The sequence below is a fragment of the Mustelus asterias genome, chromosome 13 (assembly GCF_964213995.1).
Source record: "Mustelus asterias chromosome 13, sMusAst1.hap1.1, whole genome shotgun sequence".
NCBI classification, from domain to species: Eukaryota; Metazoa; Chordata; class Chondrichthyes; order Carcharhiniformes; family Triakidae; genus Mustelus; species Mustelus asterias.
Window position 1 is genome coordinate 96,512,361 of NC_135813.1, and position 17,652 is coordinate 96,530,012.

At 42.8% G+C, this 17,652-nt stretch overlaps 1 protein-coding gene across 6 annotated transcripts in view; it reads left to right on the plus strand.

Moving 5' to 3' along the window:
• The first annotated feature begins 6,999 nt into the window (after positions 1-6,999).
• trafd1 (TRAF-type zinc finger domain containing 1) overlaps positions 7,000-17,652 on the plus strand; it is a 57,388-nt gene continuing 46,735 nt past the window's right edge. For 3 of the 6 annotated variants that reach the window (XM_078227347.1, XM_078227344.1, XM_078227348.1), the window contains exons 1-2: positions 7,000-7,284; positions 13,747-13,809. In XM_078227347.1, the coding sequence (XP_078083473.1) occupies positions 13,766-13,809 (44 nt within the window). In that variant the 5' untranslated portion in view covers positions 7,000-7,284; positions 13,747-13,765. Of the gene's footprint in view, positions 7,289-8,730; positions 8,827-13,746; positions 13,810-17,652 lie in introns of all 6 variants that reach the window. The other 3 variants (XM_078227349.1, XM_078227346.1, XM_078227345.1) reach the window with 2 other exon arrangements.

Consider the following 17,652-nt stretch of genomic DNA (forward strand, 5'->3'; position numbering starts at 1 on the left):
TTAATGCCTTTTCTAGAGATGATGGGTGGAATTTTCCAGCCACACGCTTCCCAAGACCGGAAATTCCCGCCTGAGCTCAATGGACCTTTAAATGATCCGCCAAATTTTCCATCTGGCCCCCTATGGTTCCTGTGGTGACTGGGATGGGAAATCTTCAGCCAATGTGTCTCTGATGTTTGTCTGTAGGTTAGAGATTGCTCTTGTATGAATCATGGCTATTCAGCATAAAGTCTTGGTCTTATTTAAAAAAACAATAATTTTATAGAGTAGCCAGGTAGATACATATTTTACTTCCTGTCCTCTGGCCAGGACAACAATAAGACTTGGACAACATATGTTCAGCATGAAAAAAGGCTGACAGGCTCCACCTTTGCTGTCTCCGACATATTCTCAATATTTCTTGGCAGGACAAGATCACTGACTCAGACGTCCTCAAACATGTTAATTACATGAGCACATATTTATTACTTAGGTAACAGTCTATGAACTGATGGATGACAGCCCTATACCCAGAGACCTTCTTTACAGTGAACTGGTTGCTGAGTCACGACCTGCTGGACATCCATAAGTCCACCCCAAGGACGCAGCTCCAAGTGAGATCTTAAGATACTGGACATTGACATAGATAATTGGGAGACAGTCACTGACCGCCGTGATCTCTGCAGGCTGACTGTCTGGAAGGACATTGGAAGAAGCGAAGCAAAATGGAAAGCTTAGCTGACTGAGAAGAAGGTCTGGAGAAAACAGACCACCAATCCTGCACCTTCTCATCCGACTGTCTTCATCTCCATCCAGCGGGGCAGAGACTGCCATACAAGAATGGAGCTCCTGACCCATATCAGGTTATATCTGACACAGGGATGAGCACCAAGGAGCAAACCATTGTCCCACAAGTTGTAAGGTTGCCAAAGTGGAATCAAAGGTAATGGGGAATAGGCAGGAAAGTCAGGTTGTGGTCAAGATCAGATCATCCATGATCTAATGGAATGGCAGTGCCAGAGCTGGATCGAGGGATCGCGTGATCTGCTCCTATTTCTTAGATTCTTATGAGAGAAGTGGTTGAATAATCTGTTTCTCTCGAAGCTGGATGGGGGGATAGATATTGAGCATAACTGCTGGAGAATAATACTATAAGATCTTTTAGATCCATCTGAAAGAATGGATGGGGGCTTGCTTTAAATCCTATGTTATGTGCTCAAGTTCTGGAGTGGCGTTTGAACTCAGGACCTTCTGGCTGAAAGGTGAGAGTGAGCCAAAGAAGACACAATCTGTTGTAAAATGTAAAAGAGTGACTAAAGTGCGGTAACAACAGGGAGAGATTGTGAACATTGAATCAGTATTTTCAGACTCACATTTCCTGCGACCGTGATTATTTTCATGCCCAATAAAGCCACATCCTATTACTTTCAGAATTACTATCAGTTCCACCACAGGTTAGCAAGGCCCTAAAAAAAAACAAATCAAACAATGACGGGCGGCACGGTAGCACAGTGGTTAGCACTGCTGCTTCACAGCTCCAGGGACCTGGGTTCGATTCCTGGCTTGGGTCACTGTCTGTGTGGAGTTTGCACATTCTCCTCGTGTCTGCGTGGGTTTCCTCCGGGTGCTCCGGTTTCCTCCCACAGTCCAAAGATGTGCGGGTTAGGTTGATTGGCTGTGCTAAAGTTGCCCCTTAGTGTCTTGAGATGCGTAGGTTAGAGGGATTAGCGGGTAAATATGTAGGGATATGGGGGTAGGGCCTGGGTGGGATTGTGGTCGGTGTAGACTCGATGGGCCGAATGGCCTCTTTCTACACTGTAGGGTTTCTATGACTTCTATGAATAGATTTTATTTCTTGGCCAGGAGAATTGAAAAGCAGGGAAATTATGCTGAACTTGTGTCGCGCCTTGGTTGGACCATGCATGGGGTGTTTTGTGCAGTTCTAGTTGCCATATAACAAGAAGACTGGAGAGGGTGCAGAGAAGATTTGCAAGGCTAATACTAGAACTGCATGGGTATATAGATCAGGAAAGGATTGCCAAGCTGGGTCTATTTATTCTTGAAAAAAGAAGGCTGAAGGGTACCAATAGAAGTCTTTACAATTATGAAAGGTTTTGATAGAATGGATACAGACAGATTGTTTCCTTGTGGGAATGAGCATGTAGGCTACTGTTAGAGAGGTTTAGGATAATCTTGTGGGAAAGAACTGTAGGCTACTGTTAGAGGGGTTTAGGATAATCTAGGACTAGAAAGACTAATAGATTAAGGTAAACTAATTTAGAGTGAATACAGTATAGAAAAAATACAAAGTACCCAGAGTTAAAAAAGTACAGTTTGCATAGAAACACATATAACCACTGTTAGAGAATTTAAACATGTATTTTTTTGAAAAACATATTGTATTCTGAATTAAAGACATGCCTTGGCTAATGATACTCTGGGGCATGATGGGATACAGCTGAGCAAGAAGAACCACATTCCTTGAAAACAATAAAGCTACTGAAAACTATCTTATCAGCTTTAGAACGTACAAACTTCCCAGTCAGTAGAATGAATAGAATAATTCAATTTTCCCAATAAGGGGTTGTTAAAGTAGACAGTGGGAAAAGAAACTTTTGAATTCTACAGACTTATATGTTGAGGTTGCTAGGAGACAGTGGGAAAGAACTTTTGAACTCTACAGATTTATGTATTGAGATTGAGACATTGGGTAAGGACCTCTAGACTCTATGGACCTATGTATTCTCATGCTGCCAGAGAGAAGAGTGTCATTGGCCAAGATAAATGATTCATACTAAAATGATTGGCTCACTCTGGCTAGGATGAGGAAAGTAGGTGGGCAAATGATTTTTGAAAATGTATAATTGTGATACTAATAACAATGCAATTTAGAATAATTTGGGCTGCCCTAATTCATTCTCCTACACATGTGGACGAGGTTTGGGCAACAATAAAGTACGTCTTCAACCAGAATTACTGCCTCCGTGGGTTCTTTGTATTTGCTGAGCTGTACTTAATAAAGAAAAATCTCTCACATGAAAGCCAAATAATACATAGGTCTCTGAAAAGCTCCGACAGCCACCAATGTAACATATTCATCAAAAAACCCAATAGGGAATTCAGAAGGAAATTCTTCACCCAAAAAATGGTGAAGATGTAGAGCTCGTTACCACAGGGAGTGGTTGAAATGAATAGTGTAGGTGAATTTAAGGTGAAGGTAGAGAAGCAAGTAAGGGAGAAGGGAATAGAGGGTTTCGGTGAAGAGACATAGAGGAGGAAAGATGGCAGGAGGTTCGAATAGAGCTTAGATACCTGCATGGACCAGTTGGGCTGAATGGTCCATTTCTGTAAATCAAATGTCTAATCTTAACAATGGACTGTGTTGGTATGGAACTTTATGGAACTGCCATTTAAGGATCCGGTGACTTTTGCAATTTCCACATAGACTACTTCAACCCTCTGGAAAGTTCCTCACTGAAATACCATGGACAGAGTCATGAATGACCCTTGAATGGACAGACCAATACAAAAACCATCTGTGGAATTCACACATTCTAACCAGTCCATCACAAGTAGGTATGAATAGACTCCCATCCATTCTCCATTGTGTTGCTAGCAATGGCTTTGACCTTCCAAACCATTCTGTGTAGACAATAGCAGTATTGTTCATGTGATCAACACTGGTTACAGATATCAAGACATGTATTTCAAAACACAGGGCGAAGCTGGTCACTTCCACAGAACACCAGCTGCACAAAAAGCAGCAGCAGAAAAAGGCAGTAATATCCACACCTGTCGACTGCCACATCTTAAAAGTCTCACCAGCCTGTTTCTTTTCAAATTCACCAGTACAGAAGCTTGACCTCTTGTTAAGAAAACCACAAATAACCAACTTGAAATCTGGTGAAAAGTCCATCCCTTTGAGGAAATACTGCAACAGTTCTGATCTATGACTCCAACTATTTGAATCTACTTAGACTAACCCTTCACACACCCTTCGGGCGGCACGGTAGCACAGTGGTTAGCGCTGCTGCTTCACAGCGCCAGGAACCCGCGTTCGATTCCCGGCTTGGGTCACTGTCTGTGTGGAGTTTGCACGTTCTCCCCGTGTCTGCGTGGGTTTCCTCCGGGTGCTCTGGTTTCCTCCCACATTCTGAAAGACGTGCTGGTTAGGTACATTGACCCAAACCGGCACCGGAGTGTGGCGACTAGGGGAATTTCACAGTAACTTTATTGCAGTGTTAATGTAAGCCTTACTTGTGATTAATAAATAAACTTTTTTTAACAAGCGAAAATGTCTGCTTCAACAGGCTTACCACATATGCTTGTTTTATAAGACAGGCCAAACACATGAACTACTAACTGTTCCTTTATTTGCAATTGGTAAAAGTCTATAACTGTATTTTTCCTAAGTTTGTACGTATGTACCATATGAGTAATGTAATGTTAGACTTAGGGGGTGAATACACGCATAAATAATCCTCTTTAAACCCATGAAAACTTGACTGTTGATTGTTCAAATTGACCACACATTAGGTGTAAGAAACACACACATCCTTCTTTTCAAAACCACACTGATTAGGGACAGTATGGATAGGGAATTAGAGTTTCTGTTCTCTCTCATCCTTGTCCATAACAATATGGTGCCTCCTCCTCCTTCTTGACATCTCAGTAGTCTTGGCAAAATTGACCACATTATTGTCCATCACAGTTCTTGATTTACTTGTCCAGTCATAGCCAGAGCATCGCCAGCAATGGCTTATCTTCCTATCTGGCACCATTATCTTTGAAAATCCCAAAGAATCTATCTTTAGCTCCTCCTCTTCAAGTACTGTCCCTTGACAATGTGTTCTGAAGATATTGGGTAAAGTTGTGCAGCACTCTCCTTCAGTACTGTACTGAAATGTCAGCTTTGATTTTTGTGCTCAGGTCCTGGAATGGGACTTGAACTCACGATCTTCTGGCTCAGAGGCAAAAGCCCACTGAAGCACAACAGGCAGAGCCACCAAAATTCTCCAGGTTTTGTACTTTAATGGACTGAGTTTCCTGATCTTTGAGAATGTGGAATGAAGGGTCATGCGTGTGTGTAGATGAAAATTGAGGACTGAAGGAACTGGACTGTGACATTGTCCATATTGGAACAGCATGCCAATATTCCCTGTTGGCTCAAAAATGAACAACCATGTGAGTGGGCCAACAGGAGGATTACTGGAGCCAGAAGAGAAAATGCTGGAAAATCTCAGCAGGTCTGTAAGGGGATGTCAAAGCTGAGGATTACTGGAACTTGGGGCGGTACAGTGGTTAACACTGCTACCTCACAGCGCCAGGGACCCGGGTTTTAATCCGGCCTTGGGTGACTGTGTGGAGTTTGCATGTTCTCCCTGTGTCTGCATGAGTTTCCTCCGGGTGCTCCAGTTTCCATCCACAGTCCAGAGATATGCAGGTTCGGTGGATTGGCCATGCTAAATTGCCCCTTAGCACCCAAAGATGTGTAGGTTAGGTGGATTAGCCATGCGTAAGGGCTATGAGGAGGGCCTGGATTTCGGAAAGTCAATGCAGACTCAATGGGCTAAATAGCTTCTTTCTGCACTGTACGGATTCTATGATTATTCTTCTATGGCTCTGTTTCGCTTTCCACATTTGTTAAAAATCAGTATTGTTACATTGCAGAAGGAGGCCATTCGGCCCATCGTCTCTGCACCAGTTCTATGAATGAGCGTTTCATTGAGTGCCATTCCCTTGCCTTCTCCCATAACCCTGCAGATCATTTCTTTCTTAACAATAATCTAATTTGCTCTTGAATGCCTCGATTGAACATGCCTTCACCACACATACCGACAGTACTTTCCAGGTCCTAACCACTGGCTGTGTGAAAAAAGCTTTCTCTCATATTGCTTTTTCAACATTTTCTGTTTTTGTTTGGAGCAACCACAGAATGTTGCTTCTGATTACCACAGAGACCTGCACGGCACGGTGGCACACTGGTTAGCTGCCTCACAGCGCCTGCGACCTGGGTTCGATTCCCACCTTGGGTGACTGTCTGTGCAGAGTCTGCATGTTCTTCCCATGTCTGCATAGGTTTCCTCCCACCGTCTGAAAAACGTGCTGGTTGGGTGCATTGGCTATGCTAAATTCTCCCTCAGTGTACCCAAACAGGCACCGGAATGTGGTGAATAGGGGATTTTCACTGTAACTTCATTGCAGTGTTAATTTAAGCCTACTTGTGACACTAACCAATAAACTTTAAACCTCCGAGCCTCCAGTGGTCTGTGTCGGGGCAGGAGATGATGTGGAGATGCCAGTGTTAGAACACAGAACATAAAACATTACAGCGCAGTACAGGCCCTTCGGCCTTCGATGTTGTGCCGACCAGTGGTACCAATCTAAAGCCCCTCTAATCTACACTATTCCAATATCATCCATATGTTTATCCAATAACCACTTGAACGCTCTCAACGTTGACGAGTCCACCACTGCTGCAGGCAGGGCATTCCACGTCCTTACTACTCTCTGAGTAAAGAACCTACCTCTAACATCTATCCTATATCTCTCACCCCAGGTGTTGGGCTGGGGTAAACACAGTAAGAAGTCTAACAACACCAGGTTAAAGTCCAACAGGTTTATTTGGTAGCAAATGCCACTAGCTTTCGGAGCGCTGCCCCTTCGTCAGGTGGAGTGGGAGATGTGCTCACAAACAGGGCGTACAGCGACACAAACTCGATTTACAGAATAATGATTGGAATGCTAATCAAGCTACTCAATGCTAATACAGCTAATCAAGTCTTAAAGGTACAGACAATGTGAGCGGAGAGAGCATTAAGCACAGGTTAAAGAGATGTGTATTGTCTCCAGGGGCAGGAGAGAGCACAGAGGCGATGAGAAGACCATCTTGACCATCATGCGAGCGTCTTTGTCGAAGTAGGCGGGGATGGGCGGAGATATTCTGCGTCATTGCGATCGACGTGCAAACGAACCTATCGGCTATCGGGGGGGCGGGCGCCGGCTGGACCAATGAGCGACGGGGTGGGGGCGGGACATCCGCTGGTGTTGCTGAGGCGAATAAACAGCCGCGAGCCGGCAGCCCATCGCTGAGAGGAATGTTGTGGACGGGGCGGCCGCTGGCGTCGAATTGAGTGGATTTCTCCGGTGTTCTCGGCCTTGTTTGGATCTTTCCCTCATCTCCTCTCTCCGCCCCATCCCGACTCTTTAAGCCGTTTTTACGGCTGGGGACAGTGAGCGAGTCAGGGGGCGACGACGGCCGCTTCCGCCAAGAGAAGGAAACAACTGTCTTGTTGACCAAAATCCGTATGTAAATAATGAGAGTCCATTTTATTTCAAACCGGATCGCCGATATCCGACACAAATTAAACAAAAAAACATTTTTTTAATGTGAGGTGTTAATGTCCTTCTGCCCTTGTAAATACGAACGTCCAAACTCATCTGAATTCTCCCCCCCCCCCCGTAAAATAATTTACGAATATGTTAAAGTTTTTAATTTACAAATTCGAGAATCATATGTTTGATTCTTTTTCTTTGAAAGCTGCGGATTCTCTCGTCGAATGAATGGTTCCAGCTGTGACGTCAGAAGGGATCCATTATTGGGATGGTCCGGGTGACGTAATTGGTGGAGAAGTAGAAGGGCCGAACGGTCACCTCACCACACCAGAATTGTTAATGTGATGAGGTTGCCATTCCTGCTCTGATCACATTAATAATTCTGGTCTGGTGAGGTGGCCATTCTGTCCTGATCACAATAATAATTCTGATGGGATGAGGTTGTCAATCAATTAGGTTGATTGGTCAGGTTAAAAAATTGCCCCTTAGAGTCCTGGGATGCGTAGGTTAGAGGGATTAGCAGGTAAATATGTGGGGGTAGGGCCTGTGTGGGATTGTGGTCGGTGCAGACTCGATGGGCCGAATGGCCTCCTTCTGCACTGTAGGGTTTCTATGATTTCTATGATTTCTATTCCTGCTCCGATCACATCAGAATTATTAATGTGGTCAGGGCAGAATGGCAACCGCACAATACCATGGAGCTCCTAATTGTTAATTTGATCAGGACAGGAATGGCAGCCTTGTCACACCATAGAGCTTCTAGTTATTAATTTGATCAGGGTGGAATGGCAACCTCTTTATACCATAGATCTTCTAATTATAAATTTGATTAAATTTTAATGTGTTCCAATTTTATTCTGGTTCTTGGTGGGTTAGTTAGTGTGTGATGTGCAGTGTTAAATTATTCCTGCAACTCAATTTGTGCTGATGTTTGTGTCACCTTGCGGAATCCCTTTCAGAAATTTCTGTATGTGAAGCAACTGTCTCTACCTTTTGTATACTCTTATTCAGCTCTTGACCATGACAGTGTAAAAAGGTGGTAATTTGGCCTCATTTGAGGACCACTCCCAGGCCTTTTCTTCCCCAATCCTGGAGTTTCATATGTTTATCCAATTTTGAAAGTTGCTGTTTAATCTAATTTTGAAAGTTAGGTTACAATTATCTGACAGTTTATTAGAAACTGTGTGCCATTGTGAAAAGTACCTGCTCTTATTATCTGTTGAGTATTTTCTACATTGCACATATTTGAAAACTTGTGTCCAGGAGAATGATAGGTTTATAAAGTGTATGGACCCTTACAGATATTTGCATGCCCCCTGTTTCAGCAGCTACAGAAAGGAAGTATATTTCCAATGCAGATTTGAAGGATTGGATTTCAAGCCTTTATATAACAACTGCAAATGTTTCCTGTTTCAGAAACAATGGACTTTGGAAGGAACCCCTTAAACAGGGAAGCAGTCACTGTTTCTTGATCTCTTCCATTTTGTTTTTATTCTACTTTCAAACACATTCGTGAGTAGGTCTCTCTGAATGCCAATTTTATCTTTATGCAGTCAGTTTCCTCTGTCTTAACATTTGCTTCAATCTTTGAATTGATGCTGGTAAAGTAGCATATTCAAATTGGGCTGTTTATTTGTAAATTGTAGCTGTGTCCCATTCATGAGAGACTGTTTTGAAGCCAAGGTCTTGCTGGCTTTAGAGAATCCAGCAGGTTTGTCTGGCTGCATGAAATCCATGTGATACCAGAACAGTATAAAGTGTTTGAAAAGATGGGAAAGTGCCTGGTCTGTTCTGAGTGAGCGGGGACTTCAGTCAATGTTCTACAACTCCTCTCACTATTTCAAGGCAAGGGAAAAATGTATTTGGATTTTCAGAAGGCTTTTGACAAGGTCCCTCATAAGAGGTTAATGGGCAAAATTAAAGCACATGGGATATGAAGTAATATGTTGCCATGGATTGAGTATTTGATTGATAGACATGAAACAGAGTGGGAGTAAATGGGTCTCTTTCCAAGTGGCAGGCAGTGACGAGTGGGGTACTGCAGGGATCAGTGCTTGGGGCCCCAGCTGTTTATAAAGTGTATAAATAATCTGAATGAGGGAACCAAATGTAACACTTCCAAATTTGCTGATGACGCAAAACTGTCTGGAATTGAGAGTTGTGAGGAGGATGCGAGGGGGCTTCGAGGTGATTTAGACAAGTTGAGTGAGTGGGCAAACACGTGACAGATGCAAATGAAAATGCTGGAAAATCTCAGCTTTGACAAAGGGTCATCTGGACTCGCAACTTCAGCTCTTTTCTCTCCTTACAGATGCTGCCAGACCCGCTGAGATTTTCCAGCATTTTCTCTTTTAGTTTCAGATTCCAGCATCCACAGTAATTTGCTTTTATCCTCATGACAGATGAAGTATAGCATTGCTAAATGTGAAGTTATACACTTCAGTGTGAAAAACAGAAAGGCAGAGTATTATTTAAATGGTGATATGTTAGGAAGTGTGGATGTACAAAGGGATCTGTACACCATTCAAAGAAAGTGGTGAGGCAGGTGCAGCAAGCAATTAGGAAAGCAAATGGCCTTCATTGCATGAGGGTTTGAGTTCAGAAGTAGGGATACCTTATTGCAGTTATACAGGGCCTTGGTGAGATCACACTTGGAATATTGCATGCAGTTCCGGTCTCCCTCTCTAAGAACGTAGAGACAATGCAGCGGAGGTTCACTGGGCTGATAATGAGATTGGTGGGACTGTCCTATGTGGAGAGATTGGTTTGACTGGGCCTGTAATTTAGAAGGATGAGTGGAGATCTGATTGAAACCTATAAAATTCTAACAGGGGTGAACAGATTAGATGCAGGGAGGATGTTCTCCCAGGTTGGGGAATCTAGAACCAGGGGACCCAGTGTTAGGATATTAGTTCACTTAGGGTAGTGAACCTGTGGAATTCTCTACCACAGAAGGCTGTGGAGGCCAAGTCATTAAATGTATTCAAGAAATAGATAGATAGGGGGTGAAAGCAGGAATATGGCATTAAAATAGTGGATCAGCCATGATCATGTTGAATGGTGGAGCAGACTCAAAGTGCTGAACGGCTTACTCCTCCTCGTTTCTATAGTACATGTAGAAACAAACCCTGGTGTGAATCAGCACCTGGAGCATTGGTGGTGAAGAAGAACACTGAGGTTGAACAGCTCTGTTGTGTTTAGTCCATTTTTGATCCTGGCTAGTTCACCAATATTCCAAATATAAAAATGTGTTTTGCATCCTCGCATGCCATCCTGTGCCCATTTTGGGAGTTGCCATTTCACAAACGATGAAATAGTAGTCTTGTGATCTCCAGCTGGTCCCGTCTTTATCCCTGTCCTCTTCAGTGTGCTATTTGAGGGAAAAAAAGTGTTTCTTCTGTTGCCCAGACGAGTAATAGATCATTTAATGCAAAGAAAGTAGGGCAGCACGGTGGCACAGTGGTTAGGGCTGTTGCCTCACAGCGCCAATGACCCAGGTTCGATTCCAGCCTTGGATGACTGCCTGTGTGGAGTTTGTACATTCTCCTCATGTCAGCATGGGTTTCCCCCCACAGTCCAAAAATGTGCAGGTTAGGGGGATTGACCATGCTAAATTGCCCCTTCATGTCCCAAGATGTGTAGGTTAGGGAGATTAGTGGGATAAATGTATGGGGTTAAGGGAATGGGGCAGGTGTTGGGCCCAGATGAGATGCTCTGTCGGAGCAGACTCGATGGGTTGAATGGCCTCCTGCATTGTAGGAATTCTATGAAATTGGTATTTGTTGAACTCTGGTGATTTGATTGGTTTCAACATCCTGGACTAGGGAGGAGAAGGTTCCAAATCTTGGGAAACCCTGTGATCAGTGTACGCACGTGCATGTACATCTCTTTTATATTCTGCAATGACCCCTCATGATGAACTATTTTGCAAATGCTGACATCTCAATTGTCCTACATTTGTGAGCCTTTTTGGTCAAGGGAGCACTCTAGCTTAATCAACTTCACCCCAGCATCTTTAATGAAACGACAGGAGTAAAACTGGCTCATTTCCTTTATTTTAAACTACTTTTTACTCCTGTGCCTTCCTGCCAGATGAGTTCTGAATACCAAATTCCATGCATCCCTGTGATCAGAACAGATCTACCTGGCCTGTATGGCTCAGTTTTATGTAATGCATTCATCCGCTGAGTCATTGTAGTGTTACTGAATCCTTCGCCCTGCTTCAGTACAGAATAGCAATGTATATACTTGGGGCTTCCACCATGGGAGGAGATGAAGGGCCTAGTAGGTGAAATCCATTATATCAGCTACTTTCCTTTTCCTCTGCATGTGGCCATCAGCTACTTTCATGTGATTAGAGCATTGAATGGTATAATAATATTTAACTTAGAATTATCAAAGATGCTGGTGCAAAATCAGTGGAAACTTTTATTGGCCTCATGGTTCCTTTGAACTGTTGAATCTTTTCAGATGGAAGAAACTTTATCTTAATTAGATAACTAAGTGTAATTGCTCACAGGATTAACAAGATCCTATAGCAAAATTCTTCCCTTGAAAACTTTTATGGTGTAACACGAAACTAAACAGTCTGTGTGTGCTAAACACGATCCTTCATTGAGCGAGTCCTTTTAAATATTGACAACCCTGAAGTGCTGGCTCTCAGTAGTACTTTAAATATTATTAAATTGGGTGGCTGATATTTGTTCCTTTAATACTTTTGAAAATTTGAAAATGGGGTGCTGGATTCTTGCTGGTCTGTGAATCATTATCCCTGGAAGCAAGAAAGTCCTGCTGAGTTCCCAGCCCTGAATTTCCAGTAAAATGAAACTGAAAGCAGAACCTCTTATGTAAGTTGGGCTTGTTTTATTACTTGGGAGATGATCACATTGGTATGTTTGATTTGATTTATTATTGTCGCATGTATTCGTATACAGTGAAAAGTATTGTTTATTGCATACTATACGGACAAAGTATACGGTTCATAGAGAAGGAAAGGAGAGTGTAGAACATGGTGTTACAGTCATAGCTGGGGTGTAGAGAAAGATCAACTTAGTGCGAGGTAGGTGCATTTAAAAATCTGATGGCAGCAGGAAAGAAGCTGTTCTTGAGTCGGTTGGTACATGGCCTCAGATTTTTGTATCTTTTTCCCGACGGAAGAAGGTGGAAGAGAGTACGTCCGGGGTGCTGGCATGCTTAATTATGCTGGCTGCTTTTCCGAGACCATGGGAAGTGTAGACAGAGTCAATGGCGTTTGCGTGATGGACTGGGCTTAATTCACGACCATTTGTAATTTCTTGCAGCCTTGGGCAGAGCAGGAGCCATACCAAGCTGTGAAACAACCAGAAAGAATGCTTTCTATGGTGCATCTGTAAAAGTTGGTGAGAGTCGTAGCTGACATGCCACATTTCCTTAGTCTTCTGAGAAAGTAAGCTAGTGATAGAAAAGGGCTAACTGTGGGGAAGAATCTAGACCAATGTTTCTTTGGGCGAGAGGTGACTAATGTTGGGTGTTTCTGTTACTGTAATTATAGTTTGGTTGGGTGATCATCAGTGTTGACAAATGTAGTTGCAGCTAGCTGGAGTAGAAGCTGTACTAGACCTATAACCGGCTGCTACCCATAACCAAATGCTGGTTAGGTAGTATTGTTGACCCCAGCTAGGAGTTCTGCAGTTGGATGCTGTATATGTGAGGCAATTTGAATAAACAGAAATTCTAACTACGAGAGTTAGACTTAAGCCTGGATCCTGAGTTTTTAAACACATTTGAGAGTTCGGTGACTTTTGCATGTGACAAGCTTGTTAAAATAAGGTGCTTTAAACGTGGATTGATGTTGTGGATTCATATTAAGTTTTATATCTCCTGCACTGTGAGGAGGCATTGAGTGGAGCCAAGGCATTAGCTGTAGGAGAGTAAATCAGAGCAAGGAGGCTGCCTTCATTTATTTCTTAGATGTTTGTGGTAGATTAACTTTGGAAAAGAGATCCAGCCTGACTTGCTACGGGATATTGTGTATTAGAGACACCTAAGAGTGAAATAATGGAGTGATTTAAAATACATTATTAAGGCTAGTTGTTCAAATCTGAGTTGTCACCTCTCAGTCAGTGGAAATGATGAATAAAGCTTTGGTATTTTCCCACTCTGAAGGTGGGCCAACCTCACAAATTTCTTCCTAAACTGTGGATTTAGATGAAAGGCTGGGACCATCCCTTTGATTAGGAAATTGTGCTGTAGTTGAAGGGTGAGACTAAATAAATCAAAAACTGACCTAAAAAACCGTCATCTACCCTGCTCTCCATTCATTTGATGTTGGCTCGTATGTTATCCTATTTTTACCATTGTGTTGTATTTTTTGTCACTTCATGCTTTCCTAGATCTTATTTAGCAGCTAAACCTTTTTAAAGTACTCAATGAATTGTCCGTTTTGTTTTGTAGGTTTTGATAAAGAACAAAGATGTCTGAAGATCAGGCTGAGGAAACTCGGCTCTGTGCCAACTGGTAAGGAACTAGCTTAGGCATGATTACTTTGACAAATTATTGAAATCTGTCTTTAAGAGCTGCTTTGCCTGCTTATGTTTATAAGCTTGGTTTCTGGATGAAGCCTGTGGAATACCTTAGTCATGCTAACTGAAGGAAGCTCAAGGTTAGATTAGACATTTTAAGACACTGTTTTGCTGCAGCTGTGATGTGGAGATGCAGCTGTGATGTGGAGCACTTCAGCGGTCACGGGCATTCGGCCTCTGATATTCGGGTAAGCGTTCTCCAAGGCGGCCTTCGCGACACACGACAGCGCAGAGTCGCTGAGCAGAAACTGATAGCCAAGTTCCGCACACACGAGGACGGCCTCAACCGGGATATTGGGTTCATGTCACACTATTTGTAACTCCCACAGTTGCGTGGACCTGCAGAGTTTCACTGGCTGTCTTGTCTGGAGACAATACACATCTTTTTAGCCTGTCTTGATGCTCTCTCCACTCACATTGTTTTGTTTCTTAAAGACTTGATTAGTTGTAAGTATTCGCATTCCAACCATTATTCATGTAAATTGAGTCTGTGTCTTTATAAGCTCTGTTTGTGAACAGAATTCCCACTCACCTGAAGAAGGGGCTTAGAGCTTCGAAAGCTTGTGTGGCTTTTGCTACCAAATAAACCTGTTGGACTTTAACCTGGTGTTGTTAAACTTCTTATTGCTGCAGCTGGACAGTTTTGTGGATAGTTTTGGTTTACTAACTTGAAAAAGATATAATTGCTCTAGAAGCAGTTCAGAGAAGGTTCACTTGATTCATTCCTGGGTGAAGGGCTTATTTTGTAAAGAAAAGTTGAACAGGTTAGGCCAATGCCCATTGTAGTTGAGAAGAATAAGGTGATTTTATTGAAACATACAAAATCTTGAGGAGGCTAGATAGGGTGGATGTTGGGAGGTTGTTTCTTCTTGGGGTATAGCTTAATAAGTCTACCGTTTAAGGTAGAGATGAGCAGAAATTTTTCCCTGTGTGTTTAGAGAATGGAATTTTCTGGGTCTTTAATTTATTCAAGGATGAGTTAGATAGACATTTGATAAACAAGGGAGTCAAAGGTTAAAGGCAGGGGTGCAGACAGGGAAGTGGAGCTGAGACGACAACCAGATCGGCCATGATCTTATTGAATTGTGGAGTAGGCCGGACGGGCCGAAAGGCCTACTTGTGTTCCATTTCGATGTAAGACCAATATATGTCCAAAGTGTAATAAGACAGAGGATCTGATGTGTGTTAATGGGAATGTTTCTAGAGCTATTGATACCTAACCATTCATAAGGTTGTTGACGTACTGATTTTTGGTTCTCAAAAGACCCAGGTTAATTCTTTACCAATGCAAGTTGTTCTGTAGTTAGTCCCCATATTGTATTAAAAAACAGAATCAGACAAAAAATGGCAGTGTGTCTAAGTAGGAAATCATAGAGGGGGTAACCAAAAGCTTGGTCAAAGAGGTGGGTTTCAAGGAAAGCTTTAAAGGCAGAGAAGGAGGTCAAAAACTTTGAGGAAGGGAATTCCAGTGCTGAGGGTCACGTTGGCTGAAACCACAGCTGTCTGCTATAGGAGGAGAGAAGTGGAGGATTTGAGGTCTTGAGGGGTAGGAAGGTAGTGAGGTTTGAGGCCATGAAGGGATTTAAATGCTAATATGTAAATTTTGAGTTGAAGGTGTTACCTAGTTGCCTCTGTGAAGCTGCCACCTATCCGTGAACACCAGGCTGTGAGTAGGACTTGGTGTTGGATAGGATATAGCCAGCAGAAGTTTTTGGATAAGCTGAAGTTTACGGGAGATGAAAAGACGTCCCAAGAGAACTTTGGAATCATTGAGTCAAAAGGTGACAAAGGTGCAGATGAAGGTTTTGGTAGCAGATAGGCTGAGATGCACAATACTGTGGAGATCAGCCTCTTTCTGATGGAATGGATATAAGGTTGGAAACTCCTTTCTAGGCCCCGTAGAATGTCAAGATTTGACCTGAGATAGTGGTTGAGCAGGGGATAAAATTGGTTTGTTTATGGTGGGGAGGTGATGACTTCTGTTTTCCCAGTGTTAACTGAAATTGTGGTGCAAGCAGCACTGGACATCAGACAATAAGTAGGACAACACAGGCAATGGATGCATCCAAAAGAATGGTGGAACAGATATCTTTCTTTAAAAGCCTATGAAAAGAAGAGTAATTCAGGCAGTGAAATGCTGCAAAAAAAGTTGAAAAGATGGGAAGCTGCGAAATTGAGATTTTCCCTCGGACTGTAGGACACAAACTGTAGGAGTTATTTTGTTTATCCCTAGAATCCCTACGGTGCAGAAGGAGGCTATTCGGCCTATCAAATCTGTACCGACCGCAATCCCACCCAGGCCCTATTCCCGTAACCCTCATTTACCCTGCTAATTCCCCCTGACACTAGAGTCAATTTAGCATGGTCAATCAACCTAACCCGCACATCTTTGGACTGTGGGAGGAAACCGGAGCACCTGGAGGAAACCCACGCAGATATGGGGAGAGTGTGCAAACTTCCCACAGACAATCATCCGAGGCTGGAATTGAACCTGGATCCCTGGTGCTGAGAGGCAGCAGTGCTAACCACTGTGCCACCATGCTGCCCATGATCCACTGAATATTTTCAAATCATTTCATGAAACTAGGTTTAACTATCAGAACTGTCGAATGCTCTGTATATTCACTTTACTGTGGAATAATACAACTTAATCATTCAAATCAAATTGTGCCTTATTCAGTAAGACTCTCCATCTCGGGGAAATAATGAAGGAATATTCATGCAAGAGCGGATCACAAAAGTGTGATTGTTACCCCAGATTCTGCTGTCAGAGAATCGGAGACAAGGCATTGAGAACAAACTTTCACAAAAGAAATACACTGACACGACTAAGGGTACCAGCCAATGCTTCTGAATATATCTACAGCAGGCCATATTTGTTATAATTAATAATGAAACCTGGCGGAGGTTTGAATTCTGTGTAATGTCTTGGATTGTCTCTGTTTTTTCACTTGTATCATTACTGGTTTGCTGATGAGACAAAACTGGGCAGAATTGAGAGTTGTGAGGAAGATGCAAGGAGCCTTCAAGGTGACTTAGACCGGTTGAGTGGGCAAACACATGGTAGATGCAATACAGCATTGCTAAAATGTGAAGTTATGCATTTTGATGTGAAGAACAGAAAGGAAAGTATTATTTAGGTGATCTATTGGGAAGTGTGGATGTAGAAAGGGATCTGTACAGCAGTCGATAGAGGAGAGGCAGTGCAATAATTAGGAAGGCAAATGGCATGTTGGGATTCATTGATATGACATTGAGAAAGGGAATCATCCATGATCATATTAAATGGCGGAGGAGGCTCGAAATGTCGAATATCCTACTCCTGCTCCATGTTTCTACTAGTCGCCAATCTCATTGAAGAAAGAAAAGAACAACTTGTTTGTTGCCAAGATCAATGAGTGAATGAAGTTATCCAGTTAAAGTGGCAACTTTAAATGCCCTGGATTAATCATCTATATTCACAGAACTGCTTTGGTAATCCCTCCCAACCAATTTCTACCCTCCACCTAGCAAGATAACAGCTGTGTTTATTTAGGAAACAATGGATAGAAGGATCAACAGGGGAAAAAAAGTACCAAGACACACATGCTATAGTGGAACGTTTGGGAATTTACATTGTTCTGCCATTCAAGATCACAGCACTGGCACAGGAAAAGACCAATTCCCATTTTCCATATGGCATTTACATTAAATTGGACATGGGTTTTTAGCCTGTGTCCCAAGCTGTTGAGGTTGTCTGAATACAAATAGTCTCCCTGGACCCATCCTGCCCTTGATT